This window comes from Phyllobates terribilis, unplaced genomic scaffold, assembly GCF_046119375.1.
Source record: "Phyllobates terribilis strain yellow unplaced genomic scaffold, ASM4611937v1 Scaffold_4__5_contigs__length_816908805, whole genome shotgun sequence".
NCBI lineage: Eukaryota > Metazoa > Chordata > Amphibia > Anura > Dendrobatidae > Phyllobates > Phyllobates terribilis.
The window spans coordinates 410632727-410656383 of NW_027362764.1; the positions used below are offsets into that span (position 1 = coordinate 410632727).

General features: G+C 42.1%; 1 protein-coding gene across 3 annotated transcripts in view; it reads left to right on the plus strand.

Annotated features, from left to right (window-relative positions):
• The first annotated feature begins 2710 nt into the window (after positions 1-2710).
• ELP2 (elongator acetyltransferase complex subunit 2) overlaps positions 2711-23657 on the plus strand; it is a 102578-nt gene continuing 81631 nt past the window's right edge. The window contains exons 1-5 of one of the 3 annotated variants that reach the window (XM_073678609.1): positions 2713-2927; positions 6505-6583; positions 11314-11384; positions 18076-18226; positions 21809-21886. In XM_073678609.1, the coding sequence (XP_073534710.1) occupies positions 2796-2927; positions 6505-6583; positions 11314-11384; positions 18076-18226; positions 21809-21886 (511 nt within the window). In that variant the 5' untranslated portion in view covers positions 2713-2795. Of the gene's footprint in view, positions 2928-6504; positions 6584-8833; positions 8924-11313; positions 11385-18075; positions 18227-21808; positions 21887-23657 lie in introns of those variants that run through there. The other 2 variants (XM_073678611.1, XM_073678610.1) reach the window with 2 other exon arrangements.

Below are 23657 nucleotides of genomic sequence, written 5' to 3' on the forward strand. Positions count from 1 at the left end.
CAGGGACGCCATGCGTGCCCTGCCATGCGCGGCTCACACAGTGAGAGAGTCAGCAGCATAGCGGAATAGCGCTGAAGGAGAAAGGAGGTGAGTATGAGTGTTTAATTTTTTTTTTTTTAGGCAGCGTGATGGGGGTTCAGAGGGTGCCATGCATACCAGGATGGGGGCTCAAGGGGTGTCATGCATACCAGGATAGGGGCTCAAGGGGTGTCATGCATACCAGGATGGGGGCTCAAGGGGTGCCAAGCATACCAGGATGGGGGCTCAAGGGGTGCCAAGCATACCAGGATGGGGGCTCAAGGGGTGCCATGCATACCAGGATGGGGGCTCAAGGGGGTGCCATGCATACCAGGATGGGGGCTCAAGGGGTGCCATGCATACCAGGATGGGGGATGAGGGGTGCCATGTATACCAGGATGGGGGCTCAAGGGGTGCCATGCATACCAGGTTGGGGGATGAGGGGTTCCATGCACACCAGGATGGGAGCTCAGAGAGTGCCATGCACACCAGGATGGGGGCTCAAGGGGTGCCATACATACCAGGATGGGGTATCAAGGGGTACCATGCATACCAGGATGGGGGCTCAAGGGGGTGCCATGCATACCAGGATGGGGAATCAAGGGGTGTCATGAATACCAAGATGGGGTATAAAAGGGGTGCCATGCATACCAGGATGGGGGATCAAGGGGACCCATGCATACCAGGATGGGATGGGGGCCACTTATACCAGGAAGGAGGGGCCATACATACCAGGATGGAGGATATTAACAGAATTGGAGGACATTACCCCAATACCAGTGTCAGCAGCAGACCCCCTCCCCCATAAGAGGGCATCATGACCACATTTTTTGCTTAAAATTGTTTTCCCTAATTTCCTCCATTAAAACCTAGGTGTGTCTTATGATGCAGTGCGTCTTATAGTCCGAAAAATATGGTAAATATATATATATATATATATATATATATATATATATATATATATATATATATATATATATATATATATATAAATATAAAACAGGGCAATAAAGAATCAACAATAAGACAAAAATTTCCTTCCTTAGATTTTTTAGTGTCTAATGGGTGGGAAAAGCCTGGAAAGGTTTAGATTTTTTGCATATGAGAAAATGGATGCCACACTGATAGTAAAAATGAACACAGATCAAAAAATGTATAAAAATTGGATCCAGTAGGCTGATGAAAAATGGCCCAGGTTATGCTACAAGTGTCTGCTCAGCGGGAGCCGCCTATGGGGTGGGAGCCTTCAGGTATTTCGGTATCCTCCACAGACTGAGTCCAGGCTCTTCTCCTCTGCACAGCAGGTAATGGGGATGAAGTGACCGCGGGCAAGGCCGCGCATTGGTATCTATAATCTGGCCCAGCAAGATCCCCACACACAGACTCTATCTTGATAACCGTATCTTTACTCGTATACATTTTTAACAGCAAAGAAAAAACAATAAATGACAACAGTAAATATGCACAGTAATAACGTGTACTGATAAGCTGACCCTCACTGTCCCTACTCACACGTTACCAGTCCTTTACTCCAGAAGGATGTGTCCCCCGTCGCAGGCCTTTGCAGGAAGGCGTCCCAGCCGGAGAAAAAAACAGGAACAACAAATTACGCTGAAAGGAGGGAATACTTCGGCCTCTCGCCAGAGGTCCCGCTTACAGTCTCTCTGATCCGGATAGAAGCTCTGGTGGGTCCCCTTATGTAGTCCACACTCCAGTAGCAGGGAGTGTAACAGCTGAATCCCTCAGCAGTGAAGAAGCTGGGGAAGACCCCGAGGATATGGTGTCAGGTAAAAGAAATCCCGTTGAGAGTCTCTCCTGCGCCACACACGAGGGCCTGCACACCGTCCTGGCTCTTTTCACAGCCCACAGCAAACTCCTCGCGCGCTTTTTTTCTGCTTCCCACTTTGGTCACGTGACTCTCTAGGGCCAGACACAGGAGGCTCAGTCTTTTTCTCTGTCATCACACCCTGCGCAGGTGCAACCTCTGGCCACAAGGTGGCAACATCATCCTGTGTAATCACTTCTGTAACAGGCTCTATATCAATTATCACCGAACAGCCAGAGCCGGCCAGCTCACTACAGGGTCACCGCATGCTCGTTTACCTGGTTGGAGACAGGCTCTGCACTTGGACCTCATCATTCAGATAATTTTGACATGATGTATTAATTTGAAATAATACTTTGATCCTTTTTCAATCAATTCAAGTCAAGTTTTCCCACAGTTACAGTAATGTGTATGGCCACCTGCAGCCAGCAGCTACATAGCTATTTTTTTCTTTCCCAGAACTTTGTATTTCGTTCTATGCGCCATTTATCTCATGTGACGCTCCAGGTCCTCCCCTCCCTCTGACACAGCAGTAGAATTACCAGCAAGATAAAATTCTATTTACTGGCAGCTGCCACGAGGGGGAGCTCAAATCACTGCACTATGTCCATCTCCCAATAATAACACTTTCGTATCCAGTGAGCTCCCCCTACTGGCGGCAGAGAGGATTTTAATTTGATCTGCAACACGTATTTCACAGACATTTAGACTGCGTGTTATACACACAGACACATAAAACTCTCCACAGGACGACATACATACATTCCTATTACCAGCCTATGAGGACATGTTCACACAACCAAGAAAGAAACACAGGAAATTCCATCACTAGCGAAGGCAGAAGCTCTCCAGCTCACGTGACTTATAACTGGTCACATGATCATGACGTAATCGCAGGTCCTATCGCTCACAAGGATGCACTCTAGTATAGCTGAAGCTTCCAGGATCCAACATGGCGGCGTCCACAGTTCATCTCTCACATGCGGCTTTATCTGTGAACCGGTGCCCGCACTGTGTGAGCTGGAGCCGGGGTGGTGTGCTGGCATGTGGGACTTGTCACTGTGTGGTATTGTACAGCCCTCAGGTAAGCGCTATGGGACTCAAGTCTGCAGCTGACAGCATGGTGCTCGTGGAGGAGGAGAACCAGGTGACAGGTCCAGGATACAGAGCCTCCTCGCACCAGGGTAGACGACAGGAGCCTGGGCACACACCAGGGTGGAGGACAGAAGCCTGGGCACACACCAGGGTAGACGATAGAAGCCTGTGCATACACCAGGGTGGAGGACAGGAGCCTGGGCACGCACCAGAAGAGGACAGGAGCCTGGGCACGCACCAGGGTGGAAGAGGACAGGAGCCTGGGCACGCACCAGGGTGGAAGAGGACAGGAGCCTGGGCACGCACCAGGGTGGAAGAGGACAGGAGCCTGGGCACGCACCAGGGTGGAAGAGGACAGGAGCCTGGGCACGCACCAGGGTGGAAGAGGACAGGAGCCTGGGCACGCACCAGGGTGGAAGAGGACAGGAGCCTGGGCACGCACCAGGGTGGAAGAGGACAGGAGCCTGGGCACGCACCAGGGTGGAAGAGGACAGGAGCCTGGGCACGCACCAGGGTGGAAGAGGACAGGAGCCTGGGCACGCACCAGGGTGGAAGAGGACAGGAGCCTGGGCACGCACCAGGGTGGAAGAGGACAGGAGCCTGGGCACGCACCAGGGTGGAAGAGGACAGGAGCCTGGGCACGCACCAGGGTGGAAGAGGACAGGAGCCTGGGCACGCACCAGGGTGGAAGAGGACAGGAGCCTGGGCACGCACCAGGGTGGAAGAGGACAGGAGCCTGGGCACGCACCAGGGTGGAAGAGGACAGGAGCCTGGGCACACACCAGGGTAGACGATAGAAGCCTGTGCATACACCAGGGTGGAGGACAGGAGCCTGGGCACACACCAGGGTGGAAGAGGACAGGAGCCTGGGCACGCACCAGGGTGGAAGAGGACAGGAGCCTGGGCACGCACCAGGGTGGAAGAGGACAGGAGCCTGGGCACGCACCAGGGTGGAAGAGGACAGGAGCCTGGGCACGCACCAGGGTGGAAGAGGACAGGAGCCTGGGCACGCACCAGGGTGGAAGAGGACAGGAGCCTGGGCACGCACCAGGGTGGAAGAGGACAGGAGCCTGGGCACGCACCAGGGTGGAAGAGGACAGGAGCCTGGGCACGCACCAGGGTGGAAGAGGACAGGAGCCTGGGCACGCACCAGGGTGGAAGAGGACAGGAGCCTGGGCACGCACCAGGGTGGAAGAGGACAGGAGCCTGGGCACGCACCAGGGTGGAAGAGGACAGGAGCCTGGGCACGCACCAGGGTGGAAGAGGACAGGAGCCTGGGCACGCACCAGGGTGGAAGAGGACAGGAGCCTGGGCACGCACCAGGGTGGAAGAGGACAGGAGCCTGGGCACGCACCAGGGTGGAAGAGGACAGGAGCCTGGGCACGCACCAGGGTGGAAGAGGACAGGAGCCTGGGCACGCACCAGGGTGGAAGAGGACAGGAGCCTGGGCACGCACCAGGGTGGAAGAGGACAGGAGCCTGGGCACGCACCAGGGTGGAAGAGGACAGGAGCCTGGGCACGCACCAGGGTGGAAGAGGACAGGAGCCTGGGCACGCACCAGGGTGGAAGAGGACAGGAGCCTGGGCACGCACCAGGGTGGAAGAGGACAGGAGCCTGGGCACGCACCAGGGTGGAAGAGGACAGGAGCCTGGGCACGCACCAGGGTAGGAGATGGCATTAGCCTGGGCACGCACCAGGGTAGGAGATGGCATTAGCCTGGGCACGCACCAGGGTAGGAGATGGCATTAGCCTGGGCACGCACCAGGGTAGGAGATGGCAGTAGCCTGGGCACGCACCAGGGTAGGAGATGGCAGTAGCCTGGGCATACAGTGTAGATGACAGGACAGGAGCCTGGGCACGCTCCCGGGTAGATGGCAGGAGCTTTGGCACGCTCCCGGGTAGATGGCAGGAGCCTGGGCAAACGCACGGGTAGGTGATGATTGATATAGAGCTCAGACCTGTGGATCCCATTATTTCAGTGTGATCGGTGAAGATCTAATCAGATGTGTTATGGATCCTGGATATACCGAAGAGCCAAGAGATATTATGCGGGAATCTCTGAGTTCGGTGGCAGATCCCTGGGTGCTATTGTTTCCTTTGTACAAAGTTTTGTGACCATTTAGTAGAATTGTATATTTAATTACAGATCTGTTTAATAAATCCTGAGCTCCTTTTAATTCACAGGATGTGTGTCATTAGAAAATGAGGACCTATTGATTAAAGGGGTATTCCCATCTCCAAGATCTATCCCAATATGTAGTAGGAAATTAGCAAATACCTCAAATTAGAAATGTAGTATATTTCTCCTGATTTGCATTATTACTTACACCATGTGCAGGCATTACAGTAGCTTAGGTATCCATGGTTACAACCACTAACAACAAACTAACTCACTATATGAGTGGTCGTAACCATGGATACCTAAGCTACTGCAATGCCCTACACATGGCATAAGTTACATAGCGAATCAGAAGAACTATACTACATTTCTAATTGAAGGTATTTGCTAATAGAATTATTATTACACCTACTACATATTGGAATAGGATCTTGGAGATGGGAATACCCCTTTAAATCGGATTTTTGTGTTACGTTTTTTGTTTTGTTTTACATTGCACAATCTGTACTAAAAATAATAATAATAAAAAAAAAATCTTTCATTTTTCTCACTGGCCACTGGGGCTATTTTAGACATTAACACTAGACTCATTGTGCTTCACCACAAATCTTACTCTAAACAGAGACTGGAGTAAAATTTTTGGCTTAAGATATGCCACAACTCGACATAATCTATTTCAGTTGGTGTCACCAAGCATTTTGATGGAGCTGGCCAAAACTGTTATCTAAACGACAAAAGTCACAACATTTTTAAAGTGTCTTAATGTAAACACTTTGATGAATCACTGTCTAAATTCCTTCTGTTTCAGGAAATAACACATGTACATAGCCACAATGGTCTGATCCTGAACCTGTCTTTTGTATTGAAGTATCTAATGAGCCTGTGGAAAGGTAATTGTGAAGAGAGGGGGAGCAGGTCAGCTGTGACATTGGTTGTTGTGTGATCGGTGGATCCTGTTATTTGCTGTGACGCACAAGTCTAAAAAAGCCCAAATGGCCAGTGGGAAAAATGCAAGATTACCGTACTAATTTTTTTATGATAAACATTGTAATATGGAAAAAATATTTTTGCAGAACTCTTTGTAAAACACATGCAATACAAAAATGTGAGTTAATAATAATCTTTTTATTTATATAGCGCCAACATTTTCCGCAGCGCTTTACAATTCACAGACATTATGGGCACTCTCGCCATTGGGGCTCCCAGTCTACATTCCCTATCAGTATGTCTTTGGCGTGTGGGAGGAAACCGGAGAACCCGGAGGAAACCCACGCAAACACGGGGAGAACATACAAACTCCTTGCAGATGTTGTCCTTGGTGGGATTTGAACCCAGGACCCCAGCGCTGCAAGGCTGCTGTGCTAACCACTGAGCCACCGTGCTGCCTAAACATTATGTAATTTTCTGATTATAAACTCTCTTTAATATTTATGTGTTATAATTTCAGAAAAAGACAGTGATATCTACACTTAATGGACACACTGAGCGGGTCAACTGTGTGCAGTGGATTCAGAAACCTGACTGCAGTAAGTACTTGCATAATGCAGACTATCCTTTTTTTTTTTTTTTTTTTTACTCTTTTCTTTACAGCTGAAATGAAGGTATGCTAATACAGTTATATGAAAAAGTTTGGGCACCCCTATTAATCTTAAGCTTAATGTTTTATAAAAATTGGTGTTTTGTAACAGCTATTTCAGTTTGATATATGTAATAACTGTTGGATACAGTAATGTTTCTGCCTTGAAATGAGGTTTATTGTACTAACAGAAAATGTGCAATCTGCATTCAAGCAAAATTTGACAGGTGCATAAGTATGGGCACCTCACCAGAAAAGTGACATTAATATTTAGTAGATCCTCCTTTTGCAAAAATAACAGCCTCTAGTCGCTTCCTGTAGCTTTTTTACGGAGTTCCTGGATCCTGGATGAAGGTAATTTTGACCATTCGTCTTTATAAAACAATTCCAGTTCAGTAAAGTTTGATGGTCGCCGAGCATGGACTTTCCTCTTCAAATGATCCCACAGATGTTCAATGATATTCAGGTCTGGGGACTGGGATGGCCATTCCAGAACATTGTAATTGTTCCTCTGCATGAATGCCTGAGTAGATTTGGAGCGGTGTTTTGGATCATTGTCTTGCTGAAAGATCCATCCCCTGCGTAACTTCAACTTTGTCACTGATTCTTGAACATTATTGTCAAGAATCTGCTGATACTGAGTGGAATCCATGCGTCCCTCAACTTTAACAAGATTCCCGGTGCCGGCATTGGCCACACAGCCCCAAAGCATGATGAAACCTCCACCAAATTTTACTGTGGGTAGCAAGTGTTTTTCTTGGAATGCTGTGTTTTTTTGCCGCCATGCATAATGCCTTTTTGTATGACCAAACAACTCAATCTTGGTTTCATCAGTCCACAGGACCTTCTTCCAAAAAGAAATTGGCTTCTCCAAATGTGCTTTTGCATACCTCAGCCGACTCTGTTTGTGGCGTGCTGGCAGAAACGGCTTCTTTCGCATCACTCTCCCATACAGCTTCTCCTTGTGCAAAGTGCGTTGTATAGTTGACCGATGCACAGTGACACCATCTGCAGCAAGTTGATGCTGCAGCTCTCTGGAGGTGGTCTGAGGATTGTCCTTGACTGATCTCACCATTCTTCTTCTCTGCCTTTCTGATGTTTTTCTTTGCCTGCCAATTTCTGGCCTTAACAAGAACTGTCCCTGTGTTCTTCCATTTCCTTACTATGTTCCTCACGGTGGAAACTGACAGGTTAAATCTCTGAGACAGCTTTTTGTATCCTTCCCCTGAACAACTATGTTGAATAATCTTTGTTTTCAGATCATTTGACAGTTGTTTTGAGGAGCCCATGATGCCACTCTTCAGAGGAGATTCAAACAGGAGAACAACTTGCAAGTGGCCACTTTAAGTAGCTTTTCTCATGATTTCATACACCTGGCTATGAAGTTCAAAGCTCAATGATGTTACAAAACCAAAAAAAGTGCTTTAGTAAGTCAGTAAAAAGTAGGTAGGAGTATTTAAAACAAGAAAATGATAAGTGTGCCCATACTTATGCACCTGTCAAATTTTGTTTGAATGCAGATTGCACCTTTTCTGTTAGTACAATAAACCTCATTTCAAAGCAGAAACATTACTGTGTCCAACAGTTATTACATATATCAAACTGAAATAGCTGTTGCAAAAACACCAATTTTTATAAAACATTAAGCTTAAGATTAATAGGGGTGCCCAAACTTTTTCATATAACTGTATATACCACTCTGATGCTAAATTAAGTCTTATGGATACATTTGCGCCAGGAGACTTAGTTGGTGTATACACCAAACTTAAAGGGTTTCTATGCTTTCAAGTAACTTTTCAGAATAAGCTTTCCTCTATGTGACAATGACACTATTATTTTCCGTTATATGACTTGTATCCTGCATGATTACTAGCTTTCCCCTCTGCATGCTTTTTATATCTAATTTGCAATCCACTCTGATCTGTTGGAGGAGACTAGCTGCTATGATGTCTCCCATACACAGCACACAGATGGATTCCTGCTCTTCCTTTTTTTTAGCACACAGAAACAAGCAGCAGCATGGATGACATTATAATGCAGCTGAATCCAATGAATCTAGCTCTGTGATGAGTTAAAAGACTTGTTAGATAGCTCAGCAGAATCTTTGTCTTTCTCTGCTTGTGTCCACTCCCTGCTCCTCTCTCATCATTCCCTCTTCATAGAGTATAATAGGCTGTGTAACATAACCCCACAGTGAACTGGCAGTACTTGTCAGAGCAAGATGGATATGAGCTGCGTTTCAGAGTGGATGACAAGTTCAGGAGACGGGGAGGAGGAAAAGAAATGACTAGTAAGTGGGAAAACAAGCTGTTTTCTCTGATAAGATACATTACTAAAGGCCCCGTCACACTTAGCGATGTTGCAACGATCCCGACAACGATACGACCTGTCAGGGATCGTTGCTGCGTCTCTATGTGGTCGCTGGTGAGCTGTCAAACAGGCAGGCTCACCAACGATCAGGGGAGCAGCGACATCGTGGAAAGAATCTTTCCACGATGTCCTGCTCCTGGTTACGAGCCTGCTGAAGCATGAGCAGGCTGGTAACTATGGTAAACATCAGGTTACTAGGGGCACACGCGCTCCTAGTAACCCGTTGTTTATCATGGTTACCACTGCTACAGTGAGCGGGAGGTTACCGCTCACTTTAGCAGGCTTGTAACCATGATAAACAGCGGGTTACTAAGTGCGCGTGTGCCCCTAGTAACCCGATGTTTACCATAGTTACCAGCCTGATCGCTGCTCCCGCTGGTCACACACAGCGATATGTGCTGACCAGCGGGAGAGCAACGACCAAAAAATGGTCCAGGACACTTTGCAGCGATCAGCGACCTCACAGCAGGGGCCTGATCGCTGCAAAGTGTCACACATAGCGACATCGCTGGTGAGGTCGCTGTTGCGTCACCAAAACCGTGACACAGCAGCGATCTCGCTATGTGAGACGGGGGCTTAAGTTTCTTATATTCACCGATACTATTGATTCATGCAAAGTTTGTTGTAAGTATAGTTCCTTACCCCTTCATCCCTATGCGATTTCCTGTTTTTTGTTTTTTTTTGTTTTCGTTTTTTCCTCCTCTTCTTCCAAGAACCTTAACTTTTATATTTTTCCTTCAATATAGCCGTATCAAGCCTTGTTTTTTTGCAGGAGGAGTTGTACTTTTAAATGACACCATAGTGTACTGGAAAGAGGGGGAAAAAATTCTGAGTGCGTCGAAATTGCAAAAAAAAAAAGTGCAATTCCACAATTGTTTTTTAGGTTTTTATTTACCATGTTCACTATATGGTAAATTGACCTGGCAATATGATTCTCCAGGTCATTATGAGTATACAGATACCAAACATGCAGTTTTATATTTTAAGTGGTGAAAAAATAATTGTAAATTCGTGAGAATTTTTTTTTTTTCTTTTTTCTTCATTTTTTTGGGATATCTGGCTCTGTGAGGGCTTATTTTTTGTGCCCAGAGCTGACGTTTTTACTGATACCATTTTGGGAAAGATACAATGTTTTCATTGCTTTTTACTGCAGTGTTGCCGCGGCCAAAAAAACTAATTCTGGCGTTTTGATTTTTTTTTCGTTACACGGTTTACCGATCAGATTAATTTACATTCTATTTGATAGATTGGACTTTTATGAATGCAGCAATAACATTTTGTGTATTTTTTTGTTTTATTTATAATGAGACAAAAAAAGAGGTGATTTGAACTTTTGTGTTTTTTTTTTTCATATTTTTAAAACCTTTTTTTCTATTCACTTTTTACTGTATTTAAAAGTCCCCTTAGGGTCTCATGATTGACAGCCATGGGCTGACTTCCACAGGAGGATCATAATGACAGGCACAGGGGTCTTCAGCAAACCTCCGGCTGTCATGACAACCCATCTGCACCCCACAATTGAGTCACAGGCGCATCGGTGGGATCTTGAAACGACCCCCTGCTGGCGATGTTAAACGTTGCTGTCAAAGATTGACATCGTCATTTAACAGGCCTGCTAATGGCCGCGGGCCCGCATCAAAGTCAGGGACACTACTTTTGATGTACATGTACGTCAAGAGTCGTGATGGGGTTAAGATTTCAGATGAAATGATGTGCGCACTGTACTTAATTTATAATTTTGGGAATAACCCTTTATCAACTAAACATAGGATAGGGAATAACTTATTGGTCCTATTGCTATGACCCCCACAATCTTGAGAATGGGGCTTAGGATGCTCGGTCCATTCATTCCCTGTGGAACTGACTTAGAAAGCCGAGTGCAGCTCTTGGCTATTTCCCATACAAAATGATTGGTGATAACTTAGTATTTTGGAAATAACCCTTTGTTTGTAATACTAATCTGTCTTTGTTGTATTACGTTTACACTTAGAGCAGAGCAGCCTAGCAGGTTTACCATCTAATGGGTTGTTTTGTCAGGGCAGCCTCTGTGTTTTTGTCCTGTAAAGGAGGGCATTGTTCAGGGCCCTCTTTAAGCCAGAGCGGAGGACAGCTCATTAGCTCTCCCTGACTGACCAGAGAAATTCATCAATTACAGAATAGACCGTAGTGATAACAATCCATTTAGTTTTGTGTAGCTGAACCTTCTACATCACCTACATCACACAAATTACGACCAATATCTATTGTGTCAGTCATGTAACCAGGCTTAAATAGTGAGTGTCTCTAATGTCTGCCCTGTTGTATTCTTAGGTCCTGAAACAGAGCTTGTTTCTGGGGGGTCTGATAAGAAGGTGATTATTTGGAGGACACGTGACTATCAGGTATGTAGAATTTTGAATACTATAATGATGAATAGGATAATATCATATTATATGTGGCTGTGTACTACATGCTATAAATTATGGGAGTATTAGACATCACTGAGGAGTATTGTGATCTAGTCTCTAGGCTACAGATCAAAGGACTTTAAAGGTGACTCCTGATATATGCAACAATTCATAGTGCGACAGAATATCTTATTGAAGAGAGAGGGGAAAAGTTTCATGTCTGCTCCTTATTGATAAGTAACACCATCATCCTTTTCTTAAAAAGAACTTCTGCAGCTGCTTTACTGGTGCACATTATTGTACACACTGCTCCAGCTGAACAACCATTTCTTGAAGAGATTTTCCACTCCTATAGTATTGATGACCTTTACTCGGGGACAGCACGGTGGCTCAGTGGTTAGCACAGTAGCTTTGCAGCTCTGGGGTCCTGGGTTCAAATCCCACCAAGGGCAACATCTGCAAGGAGTTTGTATGTTCTTCCCATGTTTGCGTGGGTTTCCCCCAGGTCCACCGGTTTCCCCTCTGTTGTTTTACTGCAGCACCCCAGTTTTAGGCCTCCTGCTGCCCATGAATATAGTAGGTCCCGGCGGCCCCCACAGTAGTAGTGATTCAGATGGTGGCAGTCACGTGTTGTATCCAGCTGCTTCTTCTGGAAGTGTTGAGCACACGATCAGATACAGGCAGCAGAATCTACTGGGGTAGTCACAATAAATGGAGCTTTGTATAAAAGCATTCAAACATTCCTCTTCTTCGGGAAGAGATAAGCAACGTCTATGAAATGACATTTTTCTCTGTATAATCATTGTGTTCTGAGTGCAGAACGGTATGTTCATACAATATCATTTCCAGAAATGTCAATGCAGAACTTGCAAATAACATTTATTATAGATCCTACAGAAGAAAGGCCAAGATACAAAAGTAGCAATTTATGAAGAATACAAAATCTTCAATAATAATTTTTATTTATATAGCACCAACATATTCTACAGCACTTTACAATTTATAGGATACTTGAACATACAAGAGTTCTACTGATACCAAGAGGAATGAGGGCTTTGCTGAATACGAGAGACACAAAAGGTAAAAATAAAGTGCTTATAATATAAGGTCCATCCATCAACATAAGAAATAAGGTATTCAAATAACTGTGAATGAGTGACCAGCCAGTATCTGTAGAAGTACAGGTAAAAATAGCTATCGAATGCATGGAACAGAGAACAGGGAGTAGTTAGATTAATGAGGAGAGGTGATAAACAAGTCTAAAGAAATGTGTGTTAGGGCTCACTTGAAACTGTGGATACTGGGAGTTTATCGAATTGTTCAGGGTAATGCATTCCAGAAAACTGGTGCAGCACAAGAGATGTCCTGGAGATGGGAGTGGGAAGTTCGGATTATAGAGGATGTTAGTCTTAGGTCATGAGGAGAATGAAGGGCATGGGTAGGCTGCTTGACCAAGATTAGAGAGAAGATGTAGGGTGGTGCAGAACTTTGGAGAGCTTTGTGGGTGAACGTGATAAGTTTATATTGGATTATGTGGCGGCTGGGCAACTAGTGCCACGACTGGCACAGGGTAGAAGCTTCAGTGTAGCGGTTGGTCAGAAATATGATCCTGTTTGCTGAATTCAGGCTATATTGCATAGGAAAAAGTTTAATAGAGAGAGACCGATCAGTAGAGAGTTGCAGTAGTGCAGATAAGAATGAATCAGAATAACAGTAAGATGTTTTGCAGAGTCAAATGTAAGGATAAGTAGAATTCAAGCGATGTTTTGAGGTCCAGGTGACATGAGTGAACAAGTTTTTTTTACTCTTTATTAAATATAGCAAAATAAACTTAAAAATGCATCACACGGTGGGTGAGAAAGGGACGTTGCATAAAGATCACACACATATACAGTGGCATGTAAAAGTTTGGGTACCCCTCGTCAAAATACTGTTACTCACATGTAAAGCGCCATGGAATAAATGGTGCTATAATAATAAGAATTGTGAAAAGTTAAGCAAGTTGAAGCTGAAATGATCTCTAAAAGGCCTAAAGTTAAAAATTACACATTTCCTTTGTATTTTAGGCAGAAAAAAAAATGGGCCGATGCAAAAATTTTGGCACCCTTGGAGATTTGTGTGCTCAGATAACATTGACCAAGGTTTCAGACCTTAACAGGTTAATTAGGTTTATGACTTGTTCACTATCATCGTTAAGAAAGGCCAGGTGATGCAAATCTTCCAGCTTTAAAAAAACCCAGCCTCATCTAACCTTGCACCAAAAAAACAGCAGCCATGGGTTCTTCTAAGCCGCTGCCTAGCACTCAGAAAATGGTGGATGCCCACAAAGCAGGAAAAGGCTATAAGACGATAGCAAAGCGTTTTCAAGTTGCCCTTTCCTCAGTTAGAAGTGTAATTAAGAAGTGGCAGTTAACAGGAACAGTGGGGGTCAAGATAAGGTCTGCAAGACTAAGCAAAATTTCAGTGAGAGCTGCTCGTAGGATTCCTAGAGAGGAAAATCAAAACCCTCGCTTGACTGTAAAAGACCTTCAGAAAGATTTAGCAGACTCTGGATTTGTGGTACGTTGTTCTATTGTTCAGAGACACCTGCACAAATATGACCTTCATGGAAGAGTCATCAGAAGAAAACTTCTCCTGCATCCTCACCATAAAATTCAGCATCAGAAGTATGCAAAAGAACATCTAAACAAGCCTGTTGCATTTTGGAAACAAGTCCTGTGGACCGATGAGGTTAAAATAGAACTCTGGCCACAATGATCAAACGTTTGTGTGGATAAAAAAGGGCACAGAGTTTCAGGAAAAGAACATCTCACCAACCATTAAGCATCGGGTGGATCAATCATGCTTTGATGTTGTTTTGCAGCCAATTGCACGGGGAACATTTCACAGATAGAGGAAAGAATGAATTCAATGCAATTTCAACAAATTCTTGATGCAAACCTAACACCATCTGTAAAAGCTGACTGTCACTGAGTTACCGCAACAGAGAGGTTCCAGAGAACTGCAGCATTCTGGGCATAGTTCACACACACTGGGCTGAAGCTCCTCTCCAGTTTATTAACTTACTGCTTTTTGCCAGTAATGCGGGATTTAATCTGGGTTGCTGGGTTTTTCTGAGATTCTGGTCTCTCAGCTGATTTGGGTTAACTACTCTTCCCTTCTATATAGACTCAGCTCTGACTTCCTGGAGTGTCAGTGATCAGTTTTTCTGCCTGACTTGGAGAGTGAAGGGGGAGCGTTGTGTATAGGAGCTTGGAGGTTTACTTAGCTATCGTGGTTGCTGTTTTGCTGCATGTTTACCTGCTTTGCCTCCTTTTTGGTTTCCCCTCCTTAACTCCCTTTTGTTTCCTCTGTGGCTGAGTGAGCATTTTGTGTGACTGCTATTTCTGCTACCCTGTCTGTATTTCCCTGTCTTGTCACCGTATCTATATTTTGTTCTGTCTTCCTCCCTAGGGTTCACTGTAAGGGCCTGCGCCTGAGTTAAGGAGACGCTGGCGACTCAGGCCTCCTCACCATCAGAGGTACCCCTGATATAAGGCAAAGTCAGGGCCCCCCAGTGTGGCAGGGATAGGTGCAGGTCCCAACACTCAGCCATTTCCCGGTTTCGCTGTTTACAGCGTGACACTGAATTTGAAAATAGGATGGCTTCTACAGATGGATAATGATCCTAAACACACGTCAAAATCCACAATAAACTCTCTTAAAAGGCGCAAGCTAAAGGTTTTACAATGGCCCTCACAGTTCCCTGATCTTGACATCATTGAAAATCTATGGCTAGACCTCAAAATAGCAGTGCATGCAAGAAGACCCAGGAATCTCACAGAACTGGAAGAATTTTCCAAGGAAGAATGGACGAAAATCCCTCAAACAACAATTAAAAGACTCTTGTCTGGCTACAAAAAGCGTTTACAAGCTGTGATACTTTGAAAAAGGGAAGTTACTTACTAGGTACTAACCCTGCAGAGTGCCCAAACTTTTGCATCTGCCAGTTTTCCTTTTTGGATTTTTTTTTTAAAATGAAGAAAAGATGAAAATACATATATGTATTTTTTTGCCTAAAATATTAAGGAAATTTGTCGTCTTAAACTTTAGGCCTTTTAAAGATCATTTCATCAACTTGCTTAACTTTTCACAATAACAGTAATTTTGACCAAGGGTGCTCAAACTTTTACATGCCACTGCATTGCATGTATTTTCAGCAGCACCAATTGAGAAACCATATAATATGGTGTCACATGAATGAAGCCATATGATAGAAAAAACAAAAACACTTGTGCCTTCCAGAGGTAGACTCTAGTAGCTTCAGGTGATCAAAGAAGGGTCCTGTGTGGTCACACGTAAACGTAGAACATCTAAAAGAAGCTTCATCGTTACTGATATTTACCAGGTCCCTAACCTCATTCCAATATGTGTATTGGTCATTTTGTTATTACTGTTAATTTGGCGGGGGTGATCCATATTTATCTATTCAATGTGCTCACCGTTGTAAGAGCGGTTTTCTGTGGTCCAAAAGGGGATGTTCTCCAGCACCAAAGGAAAGTAGTTTTAAAATTTAGCCTTTAATCATATAGGATTAAAAAATGGCAGAATCTGCCCATTAAAACAAAACCATTACATTTTGAGTAGAAAAACCCTTGATCATAGTTGGTCATAGCAGATATGATAAATGTTTTTTCTACCTGAAAGGCGTAAATATTGTTTTGTTTTTTTTTTAAATATGTGCATATTTGCCAATTGTTTTTTTAATCCTATATGATTTGAAGCTCAGTTTTAACTACTTTCCTTTGGAGCCGGAGCACATTACCTTTTGGCCCTTTTGAGAGCTATTTGACCTGGAAGCCAGACCAGTGCATACTCCACGCAACACACCCAGACCATAGACTGTCTACCATGGAAGTCTCCTGGGATACTTATCTCTAACACAAGAGTAGTGAGCTGAATTGACACTTTTTTTCTATATTTTGTATATATCTAAAAGTGGTTTTCTACTTTATTCTTTACTTTATTCTTTTAAATAAAGGTATATTTACCCAAAAAATAGGCTTGACAAAGGTCACAACCGAAACATTGCCACACCATATGGGCGAATAAAGTCCACGTTTTTTTCACCAAAGCCTTTTAGGAGTGCTGCCTGCCTTTTTTGCTTATATTGCCTAACAAATGGATATTTTTGTGGGGGCCTTGCACCCGGATTTAGAATATATGGTGCCGTTCCACTTTTTTGCTATATTTACCAAAATACATCATATAATTGAAAAATTGAAGTAACACCTGTAATTAGGTGGATACCAGTTAAAATAATAAGCTAAGAGCAATAGTATTAGAGCTGTAGTGAGAGTTATACAGGAAGGGCAGGGTAAAATAAATTATTGGCCAAAGAGTCCTGTTAAGATAAACCTGCCCTGGAGTCCACTCTTGCTGGATCGCAGCCTCGTGTGCATTTTGGCACAGCTGATAAGTACCTGTTGATACGTTTGATGTTGGAAAGCTCTAAAAGAATACGACAAATGCATTGTCAATTGAGAATGAGTAAAGTGACAAGTAATTGAAACAAATGAACAGATAATGCCACCATAAAAAGAAAGGTTACATCTTAGTGCTTACGTCCTAGTAATAGTAGTTTGTGACTTAGGTAATACCCTAGTGGGAGAAGAATGATCTGTTATTGTGAATGTGGTAATTTTTACTACGATCCTAGTGATCTTGGCAATAATCCTAATAACATTAATGAGTAAACTATGCAAAGAAGTAGTTTCACTTGTCTGAAGTGAGTTTTTCAAAACCTTGTTAGTTTAAAAAAAATGCTGTTTGAATTGTAATGTAGATTTTTTTCATTAAATCAATAAAAAACATATTTTAAAAGGCATTTGAAGTGGATTTTTAAGTGGATCAGCCTCATATTTCACATAAAAGAATTCCTTTTACACTTACCCTAGGGGTATGTTCACACAGAGTTTCTTTTGCGTCGATATCTCAGTTTGAAAAATCCACTTTAAAAAAAAAAAAAAAATACATCGAAAAATCAGTATTGATGTCAGTAGCAAGCTTGTTCAAACAACATTTTAGGTTGTTTTTTTATGTGGAATTTGGAACAGAATATACTCTTGTGAACATAACTTGATGGTAGGTGTCCACTTTTCTGAAGTAATTTGCTCCTTTTTATCTGACTTTATTATTTGCGCCTGATACTCTATACGTTTTTGCGCCACTTTTTAAGTCCCCTTTTTTTTTTTTTTCTTTTTTTTTTTCTTCTGTATTTTTGCTTATCCTGATGTTTCAGACAGATTAATGAAGTGTGACTTGTACTAAATTATGCATCTTTAGCACATCTCACTCCAGTTTCCCCCCTGGAGTAAGATTTCTGGGGGAGTTCTCAGTTTAGTGTGTTCTTGCGTCTTTTTAAAGGATTTGCGTCTTTTATTGTGGCAAAATGTGCAAAAACTGGTTAAAGACAAAAATAAAGAGCAATTTTTTTGTATTTTTTACCAAATTCATGAACCCCATGTGCCATTGAAGAATTTATTACAAAAAAATGTCTTTGAATGCCACAAGATAAAAAAAAAAATAAAAAAAAATAAAAGTGACTGCAATAAATCGCAAATGATGAATTGTTTTTTTTTAATTTAGTGGGTGCTTTGTTCTTAAATCAGCGTTCATTGGTAACATCCGCTTTCCTTCTTTCCAGCTTGTGCACCGTGAAGTACTGGATGGTCACACTGAGGCCGTGTGTGCAGTTCATGCTGTGTATTGGCCTTCAGACTCTGAGCATGATCTTCTTGTGGCCTCGGCCTCATCAGACTGCACTGTTAGAATATGGCGAAGAAATGGGTCAACAAGTAAGTCACATTAATCAGCTTGTGCTTAACGTTATTCTTTTTCATGAAATTTACTCTTGTAGAGAAGTAATCCGGACATATAAACTACTACATAATGGGAGATGGTGGTAAAGTAGAGTGGCATCATATAGGCAGATAGACAATTAGGGTAGAAATACAAATAGTAGATTCTTAGAATAAAATAACTTAAACAAAACAAAAGTTGTCAGAGTTGTTTGCATTCCATACTTCTACAATATAATAATGGGAAAAACAAAGCAGAGTCCTCATCAGGCCACCTTTGCAGGTTCCTTAGCTCGTGTACACTGTATGTAGTGAGATCATATAGGCTAGAATAAAATCTGCTGCACTTAGATCAGGTGGTAGGTGAGTCTTTAATTTTCTGAATTGCTTTTTGTCTGAATGACCGGCTTGTGCCTCTGTGTATTTATATGAGGATACGGCGATGCATTATCTATGCACTTTCCTGACCTTATATACTTGTATTCTGAAAAGTGCACATACTGGACTCTAACATTCTGTATGTTGTCTTTTCATATGAATGTTAAAGGGGTTTTCCCGTGAACAGAAGCTGATTTTAATCAATAGATCTTGGAATGATAATAAGTTCCACAATTTAATGTATTTAAATAAAATGTTCCTGTGCTGAGATCTATAAATGTGCCCCTGCTGTGTACTGTGTAATGGCCGTGTCTTACTGTGCAGGAACATGGTCTGATCATACCACATCTCCTGGATAGGGGAGGAGAAAAAGAGGATAAAGACATTACAGCAGGGGATCACAGCTGATTCTTTCTTTGACGTAAAACATTGTTTAAAAACAGGCAGGGAAATGTTTTACCTCACAGAAATAATCAGCTGTGATCCCCAGCTGTAATGTCTGTATACTCTATTGCTTCCTCCCCTGCCCAGGAGATGTGCTATGACCAGACCATGTTGCTGTACGGTCAGACACAGCCATTACACAGTACACAGCAGGGGCACATTTATAAGATTATCTCAGCACAGGAACATTTTATTTAAACACATCCAATTGTGGAATTTATTATTATTCCAAGATTGACTGATTAAATTAACTTTCATTTGTGGGAAAACCCCTTTTAAGTTAGTATTTCTCTAAACAATTTATTTGTGCTTTATGTTTGTACTTTTTTTTTTTATATATATATATATATATATATATATATATATATATATATATATATATATATATATATATATATATATATATATATATATATATATATATATATATATATATATATATATATATATATAAAAAATTCATATAGCCAAGAGTGTAACACCCCAAACATGTAGATTTACTGTGTAATTGCCAGCCCACTATGTGCTTCTGTCTTCTGTAATTGTTTCTTACATTACAACTTTGAATATACCAAATAAAATGTAGTAGGAGCAACAGAAAAAATGTCCCTTCTCCCTCCTTATACCTTATCACTAAACTGTCTGTGTAACTATTGCTTTCAGTATATTCCGTAGCTTACTCTCAAAGCAGCAGTAAACGGAATTATAGTTTTTGATAGAGGATTAGGATGGGGCTATGCGGTGACTTTTCACAGCGAAACAGCTCTCACAACCAAATGTTGCTATGTGGCATTGCTTCAGCGCAGTGTAACGCAGGTGAATGGAATCCATTGCGATCCCTAGGGTACTGCGACAAGCAAGTCTAAGAAAGTCGGATCCAGTTGGATTCTTTGTGAATTATTTGTATCAGTGCCCTAGGGCTTGTATTGGGACCATATCCACCTTCGTTAGACGTAGATGTAGCAGACACATAGCAATCTTTGACGGTGTGACCTGCGTCACCTTGTTGCCACAGCTTTTCTGTTTTCCTCAAGCTTATTTTGAAATTATATTATAATGCCTAACCAAAACTGGGTCTAGTCTTCATTTAGTCTTTAGAAAATAATCTGTTTGAAACTTGTTTTTTACGAATTTGGTATCTTTTTTTTTTTTTTTTTTTTTTTTTTTTTTTTTTTAATGGTTCTTACTCCTATCTATGTTAAAATAAAAATAAAAATCTTGCAGTCTAGTAGTTTTCACTCTGCCTTCCAAACCTCATTATAGACTGACGCCTTCTATTCTCTAGATTTCACTCTTCAGCAGTTTTCTCATTAGACAGGTTTACATTGAAAGGTAAGACCTCCTACAGAGTTGCCATTGGAATATCAATGGCGCAACTAGTCAGATGGACCCTGGTGCAAAATTTTAACCTGGGCCTCCATCTACATGTTGGTCAGATGTGTTAGTCCTTGTGGCATTTTAAAACCCATAAAGACGTACATGTTTCCCCCCTCGATAATGTAATAATGTCCCCCATCTTGGACCAATTCCTGGTTTAATGTCCACCATCGTGGGCACCTTCCAGTAATAATATCCCCCATACTGGGCCCCTTGCAGTAGTAATGTCTAATTTTGTGTGCCTCTTCCATTAATAATGTCTCTCATCCTGGTGTAATGTCCCCCATCCTGGGCCCCTTCTTGTAGTAATGTTTCCCTCCCTGGCCCTTTCCAGTAATATATGTCCCCATTCCAGTAATAATATCTCCTATCTTGGTGTAATGTCCCCATCTTGGCCCCTTCCTAGTATATTGTCCCAGCTCCCAGGCCCATCTTGTAATAATGCTCCCTGTTCCCAACACATTTTAATAAAGAAACAAAAAATAAAATAAAAGATTCTTCTTACCTTACTCCGCTTCCATGACATACGGCGTCTTGTTCTGTAGCCGGCAACGGACTTCGGCATGCCTGCTGTGTGCCTGTGACTAGCACACCGACTTCAGCTGCATGAGTTGCCCTGGTGGGTCTCTGCGCCACAATACATTTCAGCTGAATTTCGCCCTCTACAACAGTGATTGTTACGCCCCTCGTCAATGGGTGTCTTCAGCACAGAGGCTCCTATAGTCCTTGTAGCTGTTGTGAAGCACACTATCAAAGGCGGTTAGCAGACTCTTGGGCTTCTCCATATTTATGTACAGAAAATAGAATGGAAAATAATCTAATAAATCTTAAAAAAAAAAAAAACACCTACACCTTTGAAAAAATAAAATAAAGGAAAAAAAAATCAAGATTAATAAAACAAACTAAGCACTTTCTAAATGCAGCCTCCATTGGCCAAAATACTTCAGGGTCTTGGTGTCCATGTTAGATCCATTTAAATGATGATTTATCATCAGAAAAGCTTACTGTTCTATCCCCATATTAATGGGATTGAGATGTGCGCCATATATTTTTTTTTCCTAGGGTTTTGAGTAGCAGCGGTAAGCTGTGATAACATATGCAGAGTCCATGTCTGAAACGAGAGCTCATCGGTCTCTGTGGATTCTTTAAAATATCAATACCCTACTCTGTGATGAGGAGTAATATTCTTTCCATTTATCTGCCTGGTTGAAATTGAGAAGCAGAACAGGTCAGACATGCACAATAGGTTCAGCACTTGAGGCCAAGTCATTAAAAGTTAGCTTGTTAATACTATTCCCGAGCCTTTGGCATTACTTTTCTCTTTGGCTCCTGTAGAAGGGTGCACTAGCCTAATGAATTTCTCACCATGCTCCTTTTTAGCTAAATGTCTGCAAACTTTGTCATTCGGAAATGGATTTGTTCTGGATGTCTGCTTATCGGTTTTGCCTGCCAGTGGAGGTGAGTAGAGTTCACCAACTTTTTATCATTGCTAATGAAGAAAGCGAGATGGCTCTGAAATGACGTTTAGAGTTTACCTTGTCACTTAAAATAATGGGATTTACTCTTTATCTGCCATTTTCCTTTTCTAATCTGAATGTTCCTTTGATAATTTACTTAAAATGCGGATAATTTTATGTATATCTAAAAACATTTCTCTCTTCAAGTTAATAGTTCCTTTTCCCAAAAAACAGCAACTTAATATGAAGGGGCTTTCCTGGCCATTTAATATTGATAATCTAATGAATTCATGTACCCCACTATTGTGGGTGCATAAAAAACATGAGCTACTTAGCTAACATTTTTTTATCCAAAAGCGTAAAAGCCATCCAGCCATGACAAGTTGTACCTCACGTGGATGATCCCCAATTCTAGTGACTCCCCTCTCTATGTGCCTAACCAGGCCTAAAATGAAAAGGGAAAGATTTTAGGAACCAGGCTTAGCTTTAATAAAACCTTTTTGGGGAAGATGGATTGATAAGGGTGCACAGCCTGGGAGGGGTCCATGCACCCCATTGCATACTATAAAAAATAAAGAATAAAAAAAGGACCCGCACACCTTAAATAGTAACTGTTGTTTTAATTTTTATTTCATAAATCAATCATTGACAATGAAAATAAAAAATGTTGTAATATGTCTAATCAGAGATAGCTGCTTCTTTCTCCATTAGGACTGATCATTAAAAGGGGGGGGGGGGTATTCCCATCTCAAAAGGTACTATCCCAATATGTAGTAGATGTAGTAATAATAATATTAGCAAATCCCTCCAATTAAAAATGTAGTATAGTTTTCCTGATTCACTATGTCTCTTTCCTCATGTGCAGGCATTGCAGGACCTTAGGTATCCATGGTTATGACAACTAGCAACTAGCTAATTAACTGTCACTATATCATTGGTCGTAACCATGGATACCTAAGGTCCTGCAATGCCTGCACATGAAGAAAGAGACATAGTGAATCAGGAGAACTATACTACATTTCTAATTGGAGGGATTTACTAACATTATTATTATTACACCTAGTACATATTGGCATAGTATCTTGGAGATGGGAATAACCCAAAAATTCATAATCCAGGAATAAAATTAGTATTCAGAGAAGACAGAATGTTACATTACTGAGCTAGGAGATGGTGGTTACCATAGATCCTATGCACACCGGAGGAGGCCGGGGCTCTGCTTGTCGCTCCTCTCTCCTCTGCCTTCCCGCTACATAGAAGATGACAGTTACTACTGATAACATTCTTTCTCAGTATTGCAACAATTTTCCCCGTGAATTAAGAATTTTGGGAAGGAATGATCAGTCCAGGAGGAGAAAGCTGGATTTCTCTGATAAGATACAGTATATTAAAAGTTTCTTCTTTTAATTTTTATTTCATGAATTAATAGTAAATATAAAAATGACAGTTACTTTTTAAGTATTGAATTAATATGCAGGTGTCCAAATATGCCGGCCAATATTGAAACATAGGCATACAATGTACGTCGGCACATTGCGATTAATGCATACATGAATTCCACTATTGCTATACACGTATTGCTACGTAAAAGCTAGTCAATTACAAACTTGCTTATTTTCATGCAAATTAAAGCAATTTAATAACATTACTGACATAAATTTCCAAAGAATGGAGGCTACTGAAATTACAGTTTGAGTAGTCCCGTGTGAGTGGAGTGGTGCGGTGGTGGATCATGCGCTGAACTCTATCTCCGGGAGTCCTATTAAGAAGGA